Genomic DNA, 18,238 nt, shown 5'->3' on the forward strand with positions numbered 1-18,238 from the left:
CTTTGATCTATGGGCTACCAATAAAATGAGGCTGCATTTTAAGCTGCATTCTAACTTATATTTTAATCAACTGTTTGTTTGGTTTTGATTGTTTTTTTCTTTTGTTTTTAATGTTTTTGAAAGTGGGGTGAGTGCCGCAACCCCATAGTCGCCTTTGACTGGACTTAACTGTCCAGGGGTCCTTTACCTTTGCCTTACCTTAGGCACAGTCCCAGTTTATTGTCAACAGCTAACAGGGTACGTCCAGCGGGAAGGTAAACGGCGTTTCCGTGTGTGGCTCTGGCTCGCCAGAGCAGCGATGTCACGCTGGCCACGTGACCCGGAAGTGTCTTCGGACAGCGCTGGCCCCTGGCCTCTTGAGTGAGATGGGCGCACAACCCCAGAGTCTGTCAAGACTGGCCCGTACGGGCAGGGGTACCTTTACCTTTACCTTTAACAGGGTACGTCAGAGAGGAGTCTTCCTTGGCCCTACCTAGAAGCTCCAGGAATTGAACCATAAAGAAGCTGGACCATAAAGAAGGCTGATCGCCAAAGAATTGACGCTTTTGAATTATGGTGCTGGAGGAGATTCTTGAGAGTCCCATGGACTGCAAGAAGATCAAACCAATCCATTCTGAAGGAAATCAGCCCTGAGTGCTCACTGGAAGGACAGATCCTGAAGCTGAGGCTCCAAGACTTTAGCCACCTCATGAGAAGAGAAGACTCCCTGGAAAAGACCCGGATGTTGGGAAAGATGGAAGGCACAAGGAGAAGGGGACGACAGAGGACGAGATGGTGGGACGGTGTTCTCAAAGGTACCAGCATGAGTTTGACCAAACTGTGGGAGGCAGTGGAAGACAGGAGTGCCTAGCCTGCTCTGGTCCAGGGGGTCACGAAGAGGCAGACACGACTAAATAACTAAAAAACATCTTTCAGTCCTTCCTTTAAAATAAAGGCTCCCAACTCAGAGGCACCTTGATGGAGAAACTTCACCTGTTCTGTTTCTACCTGCCATACCACTTTGATCTTCTAGGTGTGAACCTAGAGGCACCACCATACCAGGGATGGTTCCAACCAGTAAAAATCCTATCAATTGCTTTATTTGAGGGGAGATATCCCCCCCATCCAAATAAAAGGAAGGGCATTTGGAACACTGCAGTTCATGTTGCCTGAAGGGTTTAATTCCAACATAAATACAAAGCATCAGCATGCAGGGTGGTAAATATCAGCCCTGCTGCTCTCCTTGCCGAAGCAAAGCTCTTGGCCAGAGGGCACCATCAGTGGGTTTCATTTGTCAATACATCTCCAACCTCAGACTCTCAGCCTTTCATGCTTTCTTTATATCTGCAGCCCGGTGCCTACAAACATATCCACTGAGCTCCCTTTCCAAAGATCAGAGGCAGTGTCTTAGTTAAGCCTGATTCCTGCCACCCACAAGGGTGGTCTTTGAGCCTCAGCCCACCTGTGGGGCTAGTGGAGGGATCCCAGCAGAAATCTGAGAGCGACTGCAGCAGTTTCCAAATGTTTTTCCTCTGGGCAACCCTTTCAGAGGTTGGGTGCTCTGTCTGAGAAATGCTTTGGGACTGTGGAGGGTTCTCGAGCATGATCTGGGGTGGAATGTAATAAGAGCATGCTGGATCAAGCCAGTGGCCCATTGAGCCCAGCATACTGTTGTCACAGTGGCCTGTCATCTAGAATCATAGAGTTGCGAGGGACCCCCAAGGGCCATCTAGTCCAACCCCCTGCAATGCAGGAATCTCGGCTAAAGCATCCATGACAGATGGCCATCCAACCTCTGCTTAAAAAATCACCAAGGAAGGAGAGTCCACAACCTTTCGTGGGAGTCCATTCCACTGGTAAACAGCTCTTACTATCAGAAAGTTATTCCTGATGTTTAGTTGGAATCTCATTTCTTGCAACTTGAAGCCATTGGCTTGAGTCCTACCCTCCAGAGTGTGCTGGGCCCGGGGGTAACCCATGAGACATGGTCCAGGTCCGGTACAGAATCCGAAGGTTCCGCTAGGAGTCAGTCCGACAGGGCCAAGCCAGGACACGAGGCAGGAAACCAGGCAAAGACAGGTACAGGATCTCAGGAAGGATCTAGCATACAGCAACATTGCTCCCTCAACCTGGGACGGGGTCCAACAGCCTTTTATCTTTGTCGGGGTAGCGGCCGGTCCTGATCCCCCGGCGACTCACCTCCCTGTCTCGCCCGAAGGTGAGAACTCCTCCAGCGAGTACTCAGGTGTCTCCTTCTCTCAGACCTTCGTCTCTGCAGCTCAGGAGACGTCGGGTTACTAGACCCAGAGGCTGCCTCAGCCTCCCCTGACCCAACTGGTAGTGGAGCAGCTGTAAGTGATGGCCCAGCTGAAGGCAACGAGATCACCCCTGCATCTGGAGCCGGGGCAGGCTCAGGCCCCTGACTCGGCCCAGCTGGTGCTTGTTGCAGGGGAACCTGTACAGACTGGGACTCTTCAGGATCAGGCCCCAGACTTGGTTCAGATGATGCCTGAGGCAAAGGATCCGGTGCAGACTGAAACTCCTCTGGTTCAGAGTCCGAGCCTGAGTCCCAGGCCATCACACAGAGCAGGAGAAAACAAGCGTGTTCCTTCTTCCTTGTGAAAGCGCTTGAGATATTTGAAGAGGGCTCTCATATCTCCTCTCGGTCTCCTCTTTTCCAGGCTAAACATAACCAGCTCCTTCAACCGTTCCTCATAAGGCTTGGTTTCCAGACTCTTGATCATCTCAGTCACCCTCCTCTGCACACGTTCCAGCTTGTCAGCATCCTTCATAAATTGTGGTGCCCAGAATTGGACACAGTATTCCAAGTGTGGTCTAACCAAGGCAGGATAGAGTGGAACTATGACTTCCCTTGATCTGGACCCTAGACTTCTCTTGATGCAGAATAGAATGGCATTAGTTTTTTTCCTGCCACATCACCCTGTTGACTCATGTTGAGCTTGTGGTCCACTAAGACCCCAGATCCTTTTCACACGCACTACTGGCAACGCAGGTGTCTCCTACCTGATGTTTGTGCATCTGGTTCTTCCTGCCTAAGTTCAGAACCTGACATTTGTCCCTATTGCAATCCGTTTTGTTAGTTTGGGCCCAGTTCTCAAAACATCTTGAATCCTGATTCTGTCTTCTGCTGCACACCTGTGAGAAACCCCCAAGCAAGGTCTGTGCACAAGACCCCTCTCCCCTCCTGTGCTTTCCCAACTTCTGAGGGTCACAGGGCAATGGTGGGTGGGGTCAGAGGCAAATGTGGGTGGAGCATGAAATGCAAATTGTAGTCCTATGCCCACTCATGCAACCCTCTCTGTCCTCCATCTGGAGAACCAAGAGCTGTTGTCTGAATTCACCTCCACATTTGCAGCTGGGCAGAAACATTCAAGGAGGGTGTAAAGAAGGGTCTGTGGCCTGGGGAGAGTTTTGAGGGCCAACTAGAATGGTTTGGAGGGCCACATTCAGTGGCTGAGCTTGGGATTCCTTCCCCCTGGGGTATCTGAATGACTCTGGCAATTGTACATGTGTGTGTGTGTTGTAATATTTATGTGATTCTGCAGATCCTATAATTATCCTGCACTTTGGCTTTGTATCTCGATGTGAGCTGCTTTTGTGTTCCTTATTTATTTTACTTAGGAACACTGTTTAAAAATATTTATCGTTGCCTAATAATTACGTCGCTTAAAATGTGGAATTATGATCATTAGACTTTGCAATGTGCAATTTGTATTGTATTTTGTATACCTACCTAGAGAGCTATTATTATTTTTTTGTTGGGATAGGTAAACTGCTTAGAGCAGGTGTGGGGAGCCTGTGGCACCCCAGATGTTGCTAAACTACAACTCCCATCGTTCCTGACTATTAGTCATGCTGGTTGGGGCTTGTAGGAGTTGGAGTGCCATTTCCTCTGGAGGATCTAAGGCTCTCCTTCCGCTGGCTAAGACGTTTCTGTTGAAATATGAAGTAGTATATAAATGACATTCATGGAAATCATAGGACTGTAGAGTTGGAAGGGACCCCAAGGGTCTTCTAGTCCAACCCCCTGCAATGCAGGAATCTCAACAAAAACATGCATGACAGACGGCCATCCAGCCTCTTCTTAAAACCCTCCAAAGAAGGAGAGTCCACCAACTCTTGTGGGAGTTTGTTCCATTGTCAGACATCTCATACAGTCACAAAGTTTTTCCTGATGTTTAATCTGCATCTCCTTCCTTGAAACTTGAAGCCATGGGTTCGAGTTCTACCCACCAGAGCAGGAGAAAACAAGCTTGCTCCATATTTGGTGAAATCGTTTTTGAAAAAGAAGTTTGCATCCTACCCTCTGGAACAGGAGAAATGTCATCTTCCATGTGACAGCTGTTGAGATATTTGAAGACAGCTACAGTAGCAGGCCTTGACGCTTCAAATTTCAGATGTGGCTCATGTGATGCCAAAATTCAGTTCTTGTCCCTGCCTCTCACCTTCCATTCTACAACATAGTTGCAGCACTCTCTGTGGAACCCCAGAGGCACTGTGTCGTGCGACCCGCCCTGTGGAACAGCCTCCCACCAGATGTCAAAGAGAAAGACAACTACCAGACTTTTAGAAGACGTCTGAAGGCAGCTCTGTTTAGGGAAGCTTTTAATGTTTGACAGACTACTGTGGAACCTCAGGTTACAGACACTTCAGGTTACAGACTCCGCTAACCCAGAAATAGTACCTGGGGTTAAGAACTTTGCCCCAGGATGAGAACAGAAATCGCGTGGCAGCGGTGTGGAGGCAGTGGGAAGCCCCATTAGCTAAAGTGGTACTTCAGGTTAAGAACAGTTTCACGTTAAGAATGGACCTCCAGGACGAATTAAGTTCTTAACCTGAGGTACCACTGTATTGTATTTTAATAGTTTGTTGGAAGCCGCCTGGAGTGGTTGGGGAAACCCAGCCAGATGGGTGGGGTATAAATAATAAATTATTATTATTATAACCAGTCACCAGCATCCGCCTCTAGAAGCTATCATATCTCTTCTCAGTCTACTCTTTTCCAGATTAAACATACCCAGCTCCTTCAACTGTTCCTCATAAGGCTTGGTTTCCAGACCCTTGCTCATCTCAGTCATTCTCCTCTTCTCACACTCCAGCTTGTCAACACACTCCTTAAATTGAGGTGCCCAGAACTTAACACAGTATTCCAGGTGTGCTCTGACCATGGCAGAATAGAGTGGTCCTATGACTTCCCTTGATCTGGACACTAGACATCTGTAGATGCAGCCTAGGTTTTCCCAGTAGTGATGTATGGAAGTGAGAGCTGGACCATAAAGAAGGCTGATCGCTGATGCTTTTGAATTCTGGTGCTGGAGGAGACTCTTGAGAGTCCCATGGACTGCAAGAAGAACAAACCGATCCATTCTTAAGGAAATCAGCCCTGAGTGCTCACTGGAAGGACAAATCCTGAAGCTGAGGCTCCAAGACTTTGGCCACCTCATGAGAAGAGAAGACTCCCTGGAAAAGACCCTGATATTGGGAAAGATGGAGGGCACAAGGAGAAGGGAATGACAGAGGACGAGGTGGTTGGACAGCGTTCTCGAAGCTACCAGCATGAGTTTGACCAAACTGCGGGAGGCAGTGGAAGACAGGAGTGCCTGGCGTGCTCTGGTCCAGGGGGTCATGAAGAGTCGGACACGACTAAACGACTAAACAACAACAACAGAATAGTATTAGGGGTTTGGGGAGGGTTGCTACTTCATCACCCTGTTGACTCATGTTCAGCTTGTGGCCTACAAAGACCCCTAGATCCTTTTCACATGTCCTGCTGGTAAGCCATGTGTCCCCCATCTTATATTGGTGCAGCTGGTTCTTCCCACCTAAGTGCAGAACCTGACATTTGCTGTTATTGAAATTCAGTTTGTTAGCTCTCCAGTCTGCTAAGGTCTTCTTGAATCCTGATTCTGTCTTCTGCAGCATTAGCTACCCCTCCCAGTTTGGCGTCATCTGCAAATTGCATGAGTATCCCCTCAATTCCTTCATCCAAGTTATTAATAAAGATGTTGAACAACAACGGGCCCAGGACAGAACCCTATGGCACTCCGCTTGTCACTCTTTTTTCCAGGATGATGAGGAACCATTAATGGGTACTCTTTGAGCATTCCCTCAATTCCTCCAACCAAGTCATAAAGCCAATATATCAATGAATCAAATAAGTAAATAGCGCTTCTGTACCAGGCTGATTGTCTCAGACCATCTGGTCCATATAGCCTATCAGGCTGGCTTTGGCTGGCAGTGGTTCTGCCAGGCGGTGACTGTGGTGAGTTTGTTTCTTGAGCTCTTAAATCCAAGATCAGGGAAAGAAAGCTCTCCCCATTTCAAGTCTCTTAGGTTTTCATTCGTCCAATCTTAAATTCAGTTCTTTACCTTTCAACAGCGATCTGCAAATTATTCAGCATTCTAGCACAAATTTCTCCTAATGAACACATTTTTGCACGCAGCTTTTTGGCGACACGCACATTTTCCCAGGCAACTTCTCCTAATACGATGCATTTCCGTGTGTCATTTTCACAAGCATATATTCAGTTTTATGTGCACTTTTACCCAATGCATGCATTTTTGAAAACGTTGGTTGGCTGCTGAACTGCATTGCAAAAACTGGCTAAGTGTGAATTTCAAAGGAGGGCTGTGTTTCATTTCTGAAAGTGCAAATTTGATCTGTTTGGCTTCAAATGCCAGCTGAGTTGAATTTCTCTTCTTTCCCTTTCCAAGATCCTTTGCCCATCGCAGGAGAAGACTGGAAGCTGAAAGCAAGCCGTCTTGCAGTGCGGTTTGCTCACAACACCTGATCACAACAGACCCACCCTCGCAAGCTCCCCCAGGCCACAGTTTGAAAGCCACCGCTCTGCTACATTGCAAACAAATAAGACGCCACTTGGTTTAATTTAAAGTCAGTTATTTATTAAACATGAAACAGAAATGTGCACTCCCGGGAGGATATATGTCAACTGAATGGTCACTTCTTTCCCTCTGAACACAGCTGGAAGAAGTGGAGGAGCTCAGAACAATATTTAGTGCATAAATAAAACAGATTTTATTTTATTATTCATGCTGCTTCCCTATCACCACACTTGCAAAGGTGCTGTTTTTGTTCCAGATTTTCAGGAAAATAATAATAATGCTTTGCATTTTGGATGTATTGTTATTGTTAATGTAGGTGGAGCTGTGGTCTAAACCACTGAGCCTCTTGGGCTTGCTGATCAGAAGGTCAGCAGTTCAAATCCCCGCAACGGGGTGAGCTCCCGTTGCTCGGTCCCTGCTCCTGCCAACCTAGGAGTTCGAAAGCACACCAGTACAAGTAGATAAATAGGTAACACTGTGGCAGGAAGGTAAATGGTGTTTCTGTGGGCTCTGGTTTCCGTCACAGTGTTCCATTGTGCCAGAAGCAGTTAAGTCATGCTGGGCACATGACCCAGAAAGCTGTCTGTGGACAAATGTTGGTTCACTCGGCCTGAAAGCGAGAAGAGAGCTGGGACAGAGCAATGGGAGCTCACCCTGTCACAGGGATTCGAACTGCCAACTTTCTGATTGGTAAGCCCAAGAGCTCAGTGGTTTAGACCACAGCACCACCCGCGTCCCTAGGACCTCCATACACCCTGCCCAGACTTGCACCCCAGGGAGGTCACTTTGGTGGTGCTAAGGAAGTGGTTTGACTTCACCCCAGAGGTGCATTCCATTGCGTCTTGAGACAGATGAATGCCCAGTTCCCAGCAGCTGTGGAGGAGTCAAGGAGCCGCAGATTCCATAAACAAGCACACACAAACCCACACCAAAATTATGCTGCCATTTTTAGGAAACTAATCTGAGTCTAATCCCTGCAGCCCAAGACAGGGAATCCAATACCGAAAACATGCAACACACACAATCCCACTTCGTAGTCTCCACTGATGAGGGTATCATAACTTCCTCGGGGCAATCTGGTTAAGGTTTAGCATCCAGCTGTCCCAATATTTAAGAGGATTTTTTTCCTAATCTTTGTAATCGGCATGGGCTGGTGGTGGAGAGGAACAGTTGCTGTGTGCTGCCTTTCTGAAAGCCTTCAGAGATTCTGAAATCTCTGGTGGAGAAGCAGTAGGACATCTTCTTTGGCAACTGAGCAGTAGGACATCTTCTTTGCATGCAAAAGATCCTGGGTTCAGTCTCTGCACCCAGGACACCTCTGTTCTGCCTTCTTCTAGGTCCCAAAGGACTTGCATGTTGGCAGAGGCACATCTAGCTGCTCCGGCACCTGGAGTGGCGCACATTCTGTGCACCCGGGGGTGGGGTTAGCCACCCACAGGCTAGCTGCATTGCTTTGTTCATCTCACATCTCACAATGGACTCAACCATACCTGAAGGAGCGTCTCCACCCTCATCGTTCTGCCCGGACAGTGAGGTCCAGCACCAAGGGCCTTCTGGTGATTCCCTCATTGTGAGAAGCAAAGCTACAGGGAACCAGGCAGAGGGCCTTCTCGGTGGTGGCGCCCGCCCTGTGGAACGCCCTCACACCAGATGTCAAAGAGATAAACAACTACCTGACATTCAGAAGACATCTGAAGGCAGCTCTGTTCAGGGAAGTTTTTAATGTGTGACATTTTAGTGTATTTTTGGTCTTTGTTGGAAGCTGCCCAGAGTGGCTGTGGAAACCCAGCCAGATGGGCGGGGTACAAATAATAAATTATTATTATTATTATTATTATTATTATTATTATTATTATTATTATTATTATTCAGAAAGGCCTCAGGAGGACCAAGGAGGAATCCCACACAACCACACACTCCTGCTTCTCTGCAAAGGTGGCAGAACCCCAGCAAAAGCACTGGGCAGAGTGGGAAGGTCATGGAATGTCTCAAGCAGACTGACCAGAGACATCCCTAAAGAGCAGGAAATAGAAGCAAGTGCAGCCCAAGAGCAGCCCTGCACAGAATGAGTGCTTTTCATTGCCGCTCTCTGCACTCCTCCAAGCTGCAGAACCATTTCCCCAGCTAGACTTTCTTTCCTTTCTGATCACACCCTACCTCTCCCTGTGTGTGAAGCGCAAACCCTTCCAAGGTGTTCCTCCCCTCTTCCTGAGCTTGGAAATGGAGTTGTGGGGAGAGCGTCCCAAGGGGAGCACCGCCGACAGCAAGGGTCCCGGGGGGTGGGGAGGCGATGTCACACCCCCCCCAGGGATGACATCCGGGGTGAGCCGCACCCACCGCACCCCCTTCCTCCACCGGTGAATGTTGGCAATCGCACATCAGTTGGACGTGTCTAAAATGACACTTGCTTTTCGACCACGCTTCATTTTCCTTGAGAGCTGCATTGCAAAATTCAGCGGTGTGCAACTTTCAAAGGACAAGTGTCTCCCAATTTGCGTCTTGTTTCAGCGAGGGTGAACTAAGCAGGCCAGCGTGGAAATGTGAGCTGAATGGGTCTCTCTTAGTGGGCAGCCAGTAGGTTCTACATTGCAGAATGACGATTCGTATTCTGCTCGTACCTGCAGGACAGTTTGACAAGTGCACATTCTGCAATGATTGCCTTCTTGGATCAGATCAAGGTCCATCTAGGTCAGCGTTCTGTATTCAGCTTTGAAATATTTCCCGAATACACTATCACTTATCCCCGGCTTCTAATTGCTTGTCAATCTCAGGAACATCTTTTACCATCTCTGTTAGCTTCACCTGTGTTGCTGTGCCAGGCATTTATCGGCTGGGTCCTGAGCAAACCCTGGAGCTTCTTCACGTCCAAACATCAACCATGCTCACAATTAATTTGTGGGATTTACACATTAAGAATCCCCACTTGTTGTGGGAGGTTATTGGACAATTACCTTTAAAAAATTATTTGGTTTTTCAAATTAAAAGTTTACAGCGATATATCAAACATAAATCATAAAAACAAGGTTCCAAGGAATCTCCTGGACTTCCATCCTCCCCTTTGTGGGTCCTATCATTTCCTCCTGCATCTTTTATGATGATCCAAATCTTTTACATCTCCACTGTGTCCAGAATTCACCCTTAAACTACAAGTGATATTCCAATCCTACTAACGATTTCAACTGTTTACAATGGTTATAAATTTCCCCCATTCCTTATTAAAATTTTGGTCTTCCTGATTTCTGTTTCTTCCGGTCATTTTAACCATTTCAGCATAGTCCATCAACTCCACCTGCCATTCTTCTCTGGTAGGAACAATTACCTTAATATACCTGAAGGAGCATCTCCACCCCCAGTATTCAGCTCAGAGGGCCTTTTGGCAGTTCCCTCATTGCGAGAGGTGAAGTTACAGAGAACCAGGCAGAGGGCCTTCTCAGCAGTCATGCCTGCCTTGTGGAACACCCTCCCAGCAGATGTCAAGCAGCTATGTGATGTTTAAAAGAAATCTGAAGTCATCCCTCTTCAAGGAAGTTCTTAGTGTTTGAGGTTATATTGTGTTTTTACTATTTTGTGTTGGGAGTCCCTCAGAGTGGCTTGGGCAACCCAGTCAGTTGGGCAGCATACAGATAAGTTGTTGATGATGTTGTTGTTGTTGAAAGTTCTTCTTCATGAAACACATGAACTATGGAACTCCCTGCCACAGAAGGAAGTGATGACCACGAAACTAGATGGCTCTAAAAGAGGATTAGACAAATTCATAGAGAAAGTTATTGGTGACCACTAGCCCAGTTGACTACGTTCTGCCTCCACAACTGGAAGCAGCATGCTTCTGAATAGAATAGAATAGAATAGAATAGAATAGAATAGAATAGAATAGAATAGAATAGCAGCTTCCAACAGAGTATTAAAATACAGTGGTCAGTTGAACATTAAAAACTTCCCTAAAGAGGGCTGTCTTCAGATGTCTTCTAAAAGTCTGGTAGTTGTTCTTCTCTTTGACATCTGGTGGGAGGGCGTTCCACAGGGCAGGTGCCACCACCAAGAAGGCCTTCTGTCTGGTTCCCTGTAACCTCACATCTCACAGGGAGGGAACCGCCAGAAGGCCCTCGGAGCTGGACCTCAGTGTCCGGGCTGAATGATGGGGGTGGAGATGCTCCTTCAGGTATACCGAGGCCATTTAGGGCTTTAAAGGTCAGCACCAACATTTTGAATTGTGCTCAGAAACGTACTGGGATAACACTTGTTGGAAACTGGGGGGTGGGGGTGGTTTAGAATTCCTGCTCTATGATTGCAGTCATGGGATTGTTGTCTATCACATGATGGTGTATGTTTTGACTCCACAGAGTGGGAAGTGATGGAGACAGGATGTTTGTGTTCCTGTGTTCCGTGAAGTGGGACTATTGTCCTTTGTTCTTTTTCACTTTGCTGTCTGATGCTAGAGAGAGAGGGAGCCATGTTGTAGTGCTCTGTGTGTAAATAAAGTAGATTAGCCAAAATGCTGCGTTGCTGAGGTCTGTTACGCAACTGCGCAAACTCTGCAGATCCCTAAGTGTGCCGGTGTCTGTTGGCATTGGTCACTGTGATATTTGGGCAGAAGAAAGCTTTTGAAGCTCCCAAACGATCGACCAGGAGGGAGAGAACATGCCAGTCGGGCATGTGTCTCTACCAGGGTCCTACTCGAGTGTAGGATGAGCTCCTGACAGGCGGTTGCTCCTGGGGTCACACCCTGCTTTTGGGTTTCCCCACAGGCATCTGGTTGGCCTCCGTGAGAACTGGATTCTGGGCTTGATGGGCCATTGACCTGACCCTTCAATCTATTCTTACATTCTTACCTCTCTAAGACAGGTCCAGTTTGGCAACGTTCTCATCCTGCTCTCTTGTTCTCCTCCAGAAGGAATGACCGATGTGACCAGCTCGGCCCGGGACTGCCTGCAGGCTGGCGAATCCTGCACCAATGATCCCAGCTGCAGCTCCAAATTCCGGACCCTCCGGCAATGCATCGCCGGCAACGGCGCCAACAAGCTGGGTCCGGACGCTAAGAGCCAGTGTCAGAACACGGTGACAGCCCTTCTGTCCAGCCAGCTCTACGGCTGCAAGTGCAAACGGGGTATGAAGAAGGAGAAGCACTGTCTCAGCGTCTACTGGAGCATCCACCACACCTTGATGGAAGGTGAGTCGGCGGGGCTCCACAATGTAGCAGGGAGCTAGGGGAAGGAGCAGGCCGTTTGGGGGCAAAGGAGGGTGGGGAGGACTCCCTTCTGGGGGGAAAACAGTAAAGACCTGATGACGAGAACACAGCAGAGGTTATCTTTTCTGAGAATCCTCTGGAAAAATAATCTCTCAAAGGACCTGTTGATGGCATTTTACCATTGTACTATTGAGAGTGTATTAACTTATGGTCTGCGTGTGTGGTTTGGGAGCTGCACGGTCAGGGAAAATGCTGTCCAGGGTTGTAAAGACTGCGGAGAAAATAATTGGGTGTACTCTTCCCACCTTGGACCAAATCTATGCTTCCAGGTGCCATAAGAAAGCTGCAGAGATAGCGCAGGATAGTGCGCACCCCGGAAATGATCTCTTTCAGCTTCTGCCTTCTGCCCCTCCCTGCAGCTCCTGGTCCTCCCCACATCCTGCACCTCCTCCTCCACCCCCAACTGCTCATACCGCTCCCCATCTTCCAGCTCTGACACCGGCCTCGTGGGAAGTGCAAAACTCCATAAATTGTAAAACCCCCCTTCCCCTGCATCACTCTCCAGACCTGATAACTTCTCCAACCACTCGTCTGAGCCCTGACGGTCCCAGGCATTATGTAATTTAAACACTGCGCATTACGTACATGGCATAATTTCGTCACCGTTTTCCTTATTCCGCCCCGCTCACTTCAGCGCAAAGGAAACGCAGTGCAAATGGATGGGGGGCGATTTCATCAATTGCACAATGTTTGCAGACTGAAAGCAACAGCCAGCGGAGAATACCGATTGTGTTCCCTGGATTGATTTCCGTTGTGGACATGGGACAAGTAAGCAAACAACGGCCTTTTCCACTCTCATTTCCATACAAACACTCTGACATCCTTAACCCCTCCGTTGGCCTGAAGCAGACCAAACACCATTTTTAAAATCTGTTTATTAACTAGATTCTTATCCTGCTTTTCAGGCAGTTAAGCATTTGTCAGAAAGAGGGAGAGGAAAGGGCTGTAGCTCAGTTGTAGAGCACCCACATTGCATCTGCGGAGTTCAAAATTCAATCCCCAGTGGCATTTCCAGCTAGGGTTCAAAGAGAACTCAGCAAGAAACCCTGGAAAGGGACCAACAGTGATTGCAGGTTATACTCTGCTAAACGGGCCAAGCAACTAAAAAACAACAACCTATTTTAGAGAGGTAAGAACCTTCTGAGAGCCTTCTGGATCAGGCTGACACTCCATCTAGCACAGCCTCCTGTTCTCACAGTGGTCCACCAGATGCCAGCAGGAAACCCACAAGCAGGATCCCAGCACAAGAGTCCAGTTGTGGTTTCCAGCAGCTGGTATTCAGAAGCATCACTGCTTCCGAGCATCACACGTAGCCGTTGACGGCCCTCTCCTCCTCCTTGAATTAGTCCCATCCTCTTTTAAAGTCATCCAGGTTGGTGGCTGTTATGTATTCAGGGGTCTCTGTTTGCCTGAGCTTCAGTCTGAACTAAGGATTCTCTCTGTCTTTTTTAAAAAAAGATATTTATTAGAATTTTCAATATTAATACAATAAAAATCAAAAAGAAGTATGAAAAGGAAAAAAATAACAAAAATACAAAATACAAAAGTAAAAATAATTAAAAACACACAAAGTTTCCATAACTTGTTTTCCTTTAACTTATTTCCCAGACCTCCTCATACCTCCCTTTTTTGTATTCCAATTCAAATTGTTAGTTCAGCAAATCCTTATCAATAAACTTTAACCTGCTTCTAAACCTTTTTTCCATATTCTCTTAAAACATTACAGCTGGAAACCACTTAATTTTTATCCGACATCGTTCTAACATTCACTGATTTTGCAATATTTCTGTAAATAGTCTTTGAATTTCTTCCAATCTTCTTCCACCGACTCTTCTCCCTGGTCTCGGATTCTGCCAGTCATTTCTGCCAATCCCATATAGTCCACTGGTGGTTGTTATGCATGCAGATGTCTCTCTTTGCCTGAGCTTCAGTCTGGACTAAGGATTCTCAGCCCCTATGTCCCGATTCGATACATGATATCCAATCACAGAACATTTCAGGATTTGGGTCCCTGCCACTGGCCCTTAAACTCTTGAGTTATGATTCGTAGCTTGGAAGTTTAGACAGCCAATCACGTTCGGAAATGTATATAAGCAGTTGCTTTGCCCTGTTGTCTAGTTCTGTTAGTTCCATAAAGTTCTTGCTGTTATCGCTGTGTCTTGCCTCGTGGGAACCCACCTGCACTTCAGTGGCCATCACTGCCTACTGTGGCAGGGAGTTCCACAGTTTAACTCTGTGCTGCGTGAAGAAGGACTTTCTTTTATCTGCCCTGACTCTTTGTTCCTTGGAGGTCAACAAGTTCTAGCGTTAAGAATTGTATTAATTTGTAGTAAGACAACATTGATCAATTCCACCCAAACCTGCACAATGCTTCACTGCTTCTGACTGTGGAGGCAGAGCAGAACCATCAGGTCTAGGAGCCATCGATAGCTCTCTCCTCCTCTAGGAATTTGTCCAATCCTCTTTTAAAGCCATCCAAGTTGGTGACCATCGCAGCTCCCATTGGGAGGGAGTAAACTAGGGAATTATTATTATTATTCCATAGTTTGATGAAGTGCTGCATGAACTTTCTTTTATCTGCCCTGAACCTTCCAACATTCAGTTTCATTATTTTTGCAAGATGCCTTCAGTCAGAGTCAGCTGATTTATTCATGCCACCGTTCCCACAGACATATTTGTGTTGGAACTGTCCGCAGAAACAAAGCAGTCTACACTCTATAGGGCATCATAATAATATATAGCAGGCGTTTTTATAGCCCTGCGACATAAGCAATCTAACAATTAACAACCCGTTCAAAATGCATCAAAAAGGAAGTGTGAAGCGGGGATGGGGAAACTCAGGGCCAGTGCTGGAATGCGGCCCTCCTGCCCTCTCTTTCTGGCCCTCTGGATTCTCCCCAGGTCACACCCCTCAAAGGTTTTGCCCCTCCTTGAGTGTTTTTGCCTGGCTGGAATTTGCCCTGGAACTCAGACAGAGCTTCTTGCCTGCCTGGGCATAGGACAGAGACGGGTGTGAGAGTGGTTGTTAGAAACAAGCCTATTGCATTAAGTAAAATTAACATTTGTTGCCCCACCTACTTCTGCCTCTGGCCACGCCCACCGCTGGCATGTGGCCCCTGGATAGTTGCCCAGCAGGGAATGTGGCCCTTGGCCATTACCAGTTCTCCATCCTTGGCATAACAATTGCCAAATGGTCAGCTAACAATACAGTATTGGATCGACACCTTCACATGCCAAAAGTATTTAAATTTCTCTGCCTTTATTCTTATTTTATTTTATTTCCTAAGGGTTATATGCCACTAGATTGCAGAAAACAAACCTCAAAGCAGATTCCAAACAAAGAGAAAACAATAAAATTATCGCTAAAAACTTTACAACCATAATTTAAAACACAGGAAGTTGAAACCACAATAGAATAGCACAAACAAATTAAAGTTCATGTAAACTTTCTAAAGGAGGGACGTGGGTGCCGTTGTGGGTTAAACCACAGAGCCTAGGGCTTGCCAATCAGAAGGTCAGCGGTTCGAATCCCCGCAACGGGGTGAGCTCCCGTTGCTCGGTCCCTGCTCCTGCCAACCTTGCAGTTCAAATGCACGTCAAAGTGCAAGTAGATAAATAGGTACCACTCCAGCAGGAAGGTAAACGGCGTTTCCGTGCGCTGCTTTGGTTTGCCAGAAGTGGCTTAGTCCTGCTGGCCACATGACCCGGAAGCTGTACGCCGGCTCCCTCAGTCAACAAAGTGAGATGAGTGCCGCAACCCCAGAGTCGGCCATGGCTGGACCTAATGGTCAGGGGTCTTTTTTACCTTTACTAAACTTTCTAAATATCTGGGTAGGCTTGCCTGTACGCTGTCAGGTTGCAACCCCTGATGAAATCTACTTCCTCGTAGTTAGCTCCTCATTCCCTTGGCGACACAGGAAAGCACCAATTACATGCAGGGCCCAGATCATGTGGCCCGTAATGATATCAGCAGCCCCAGCGGAGGTGGGCTGCGCGATTGATGTTCCATCCATTACCAAGGCGCTTTGGATCCTGACCAAAGGGAGCCGTTTCCCCCTGTTCTCACTTCCGTCCCGACTCTGCTACCCTCAACAGAGTTTGTCACCATTGATCTCCTCTGCGTTTGAAGTGTCAAATAACAAATTAAACAAGCACACAGGCTAATTAAACGCATGCTATTAAACAAGAGGCTGCTCTTGGCATTTATTCAGACATTTATTCCCCTTCTGGCTCCCTCCCAGCTCTCCATGATATCTCCCTTCCGTGTCACTTTGCCACTGAGCAAAGAGGCCCTCACGGATGTCCTTCTCTATGAGTGGAGGGGTGGAAGGTCACGATCCTGGCAGCAGGGCCCTGTCACCTATACACCTCCCAGAGTCCAGAAGAGGAGATCTGCCCAGTGTGTGGACTCTAGGGACAGATAGATCTGCTTCTATCTGTTCCTCGTTTTTCCAATCTTCAGTTCAGTTTGCGAATTCCTTTTCAAGCTCCCCGTGAAAATCCATCAGCAATTTTTAATGCAATTTTGCCTAGTGTGCATGGAGTCCTTTTTGCAGGTAGTTTCCCCCCTATATAATAAGAACATAAGAAGAGTCTGTTGCATCAAGCCAATGCCCACTCAGGTGCCTGTAGGATACAGCCAAGCAGGATTCGAACACAAGATCGCTCTCCCCTCCTGTGGCTTCCAGCAACTGCTGTTCAGAAGCATTGTTGCCTTCAACTGTGGAGGCAGAGCATAGACATCAAGACTAGTAGCCATCGATACCCCTCTCCCCCATGCATCTGTGTGTGTTACTTTCACTAAAATATTTGTGTTTGTGCACGCACACACCCCTAAGATATGCCTTTCTGCACATATTATGTGGCGGCGGAGAACTGCATTGCAAAATTCAGAGAAGTGAGGATTTCAAAGAACAGGGCATTTTGGTTTTCCATATTGTTTTAGAAAGTACAGATCTGGTAGCTTCTCACTGCAATGCAAACAGAACCGAAATTCATAAAAGGGGAGGGGGAGGGAAGAGAAGGGAAATAAAAGATCAGGCTGAATTCAAATTAAAGGCCAGGCAGAATAGCTCTGTATTACAGGTCCGACGGAAGGAGGTTAAATCCTGAAGGGCCCTAGTCTCCTGGGACAGAGCATTCCACCAGGTCAGAGCCATCACTGAGAAGGCCCTGGCCCTGGTGGAGGATAGTCTGACTTCCTTAGGGCCCAGGACCTCTAAACTATGGTTGTTCATGGACCTTAAGGTCCTCTGTGGGGCAGACCAGGAGAGGCGGTCCCGTAATACAAGGGCCCTAAGCCACAAAGGGTACATTTAGAAGGTACATTGAGCAGAGGGTGGAATAGATGACTTCACAAGTCCCTTCCAGCTCCAAAATCCTATGATTCTATGGCTGTGTCCAGGCCTGGCTGGATGCAGAGGTGTGTTAGGAGCTACCAGCTTGGGAACCCCATTTATTGCCTGAACTATCCCTCAGGGCAAATTTGTATCTATGCATATAAATTAGCATATGCAGTCGACAGTACTGTCCCAGCCCTGCCTGAAGATGACAAGGATTGAAACTGAGAACATCTTCATGCAAGGCTCTATGGTCCTTCATAGTCTGGAGTTTTCCAGAAAGCCCTCCTCAAAACTGGGCTCCCATCTCCCCTGATAGAATTTCAGCAGGTTGGACTCTTGAACTTTACAATTCTACGATTACAATGTCCTGGTTTTCGACAGCATGTCCGTGCACAATTTTGCAAAAGCGTGCAGATGCTCGTCTGTGCCAAGTATCCTTTCCCATCATGCAAAATACCATTTCCTTTTCCATTTTGCTGGACAAGAAGAGTCTATTGAAGCCCTCTGCTGTATGCCTAACCCTCCTGCCATCTTTGGTTTATTATGTACCTTGGTGAAGAAGGAAAAAAACATTAGCAGAGCCAAGGATTTTAAATAAATCAACACACTGGCTGTGCGGTGCTCGCTGTCATAGCTGTGACGGAGATGAAAACCTGTGTGTTGAAATAATCAGTCTTTTATTCTCATAAAGACTTTCTCCCCCCGCAACTTTGGGGCAAATGGGAAACGTCAGCAGAGCACCCCACAAATATGCAGACAAATCGAAGGATTCCATAGAGGACGGTGGCCCCGTCATTCATTAATCTGA

The 18,238-nt window shown here is 47.3% G+C and overlaps 1 protein-coding gene across 2 annotated transcripts in view; it reads left to right on the forward strand.

The window, feature by feature from the left end:
* GFRA4 (GDNF family receptor alpha 4) overlaps positions 1-18,238 on the forward strand; it is a 130,163-nt gene that overhangs the window by 72,255 nt on the left and 39,670 nt on the right. Inside the window, exon 2 of one of the 2 annotated variants that reach the window (XM_081925170.1) lies at positions 11,735-12,010. In XM_081925170.1, the coding sequence (XP_081781296.1) occupies positions 11,735-12,010 (276 nt within the window). Of the gene's footprint in view, positions 1-11,731; positions 12,011-18,238 lie in introns of both variants that reach the window. The other variant, XM_081925169.1, reaches the window with a different exon arrangement.

The sequence above is a fragment of the Podarcis melisellensis genome (genome assembly GCF_964234715.1).
Source record: "Podarcis melisellensis genome assembly, chromosome: 9".
Taxonomy (NCBI): Eukaryota; Metazoa; Chordata; class Lepidosauria; order Squamata; family Lacertidae; genus Podarcis; species Podarcis melisellensis.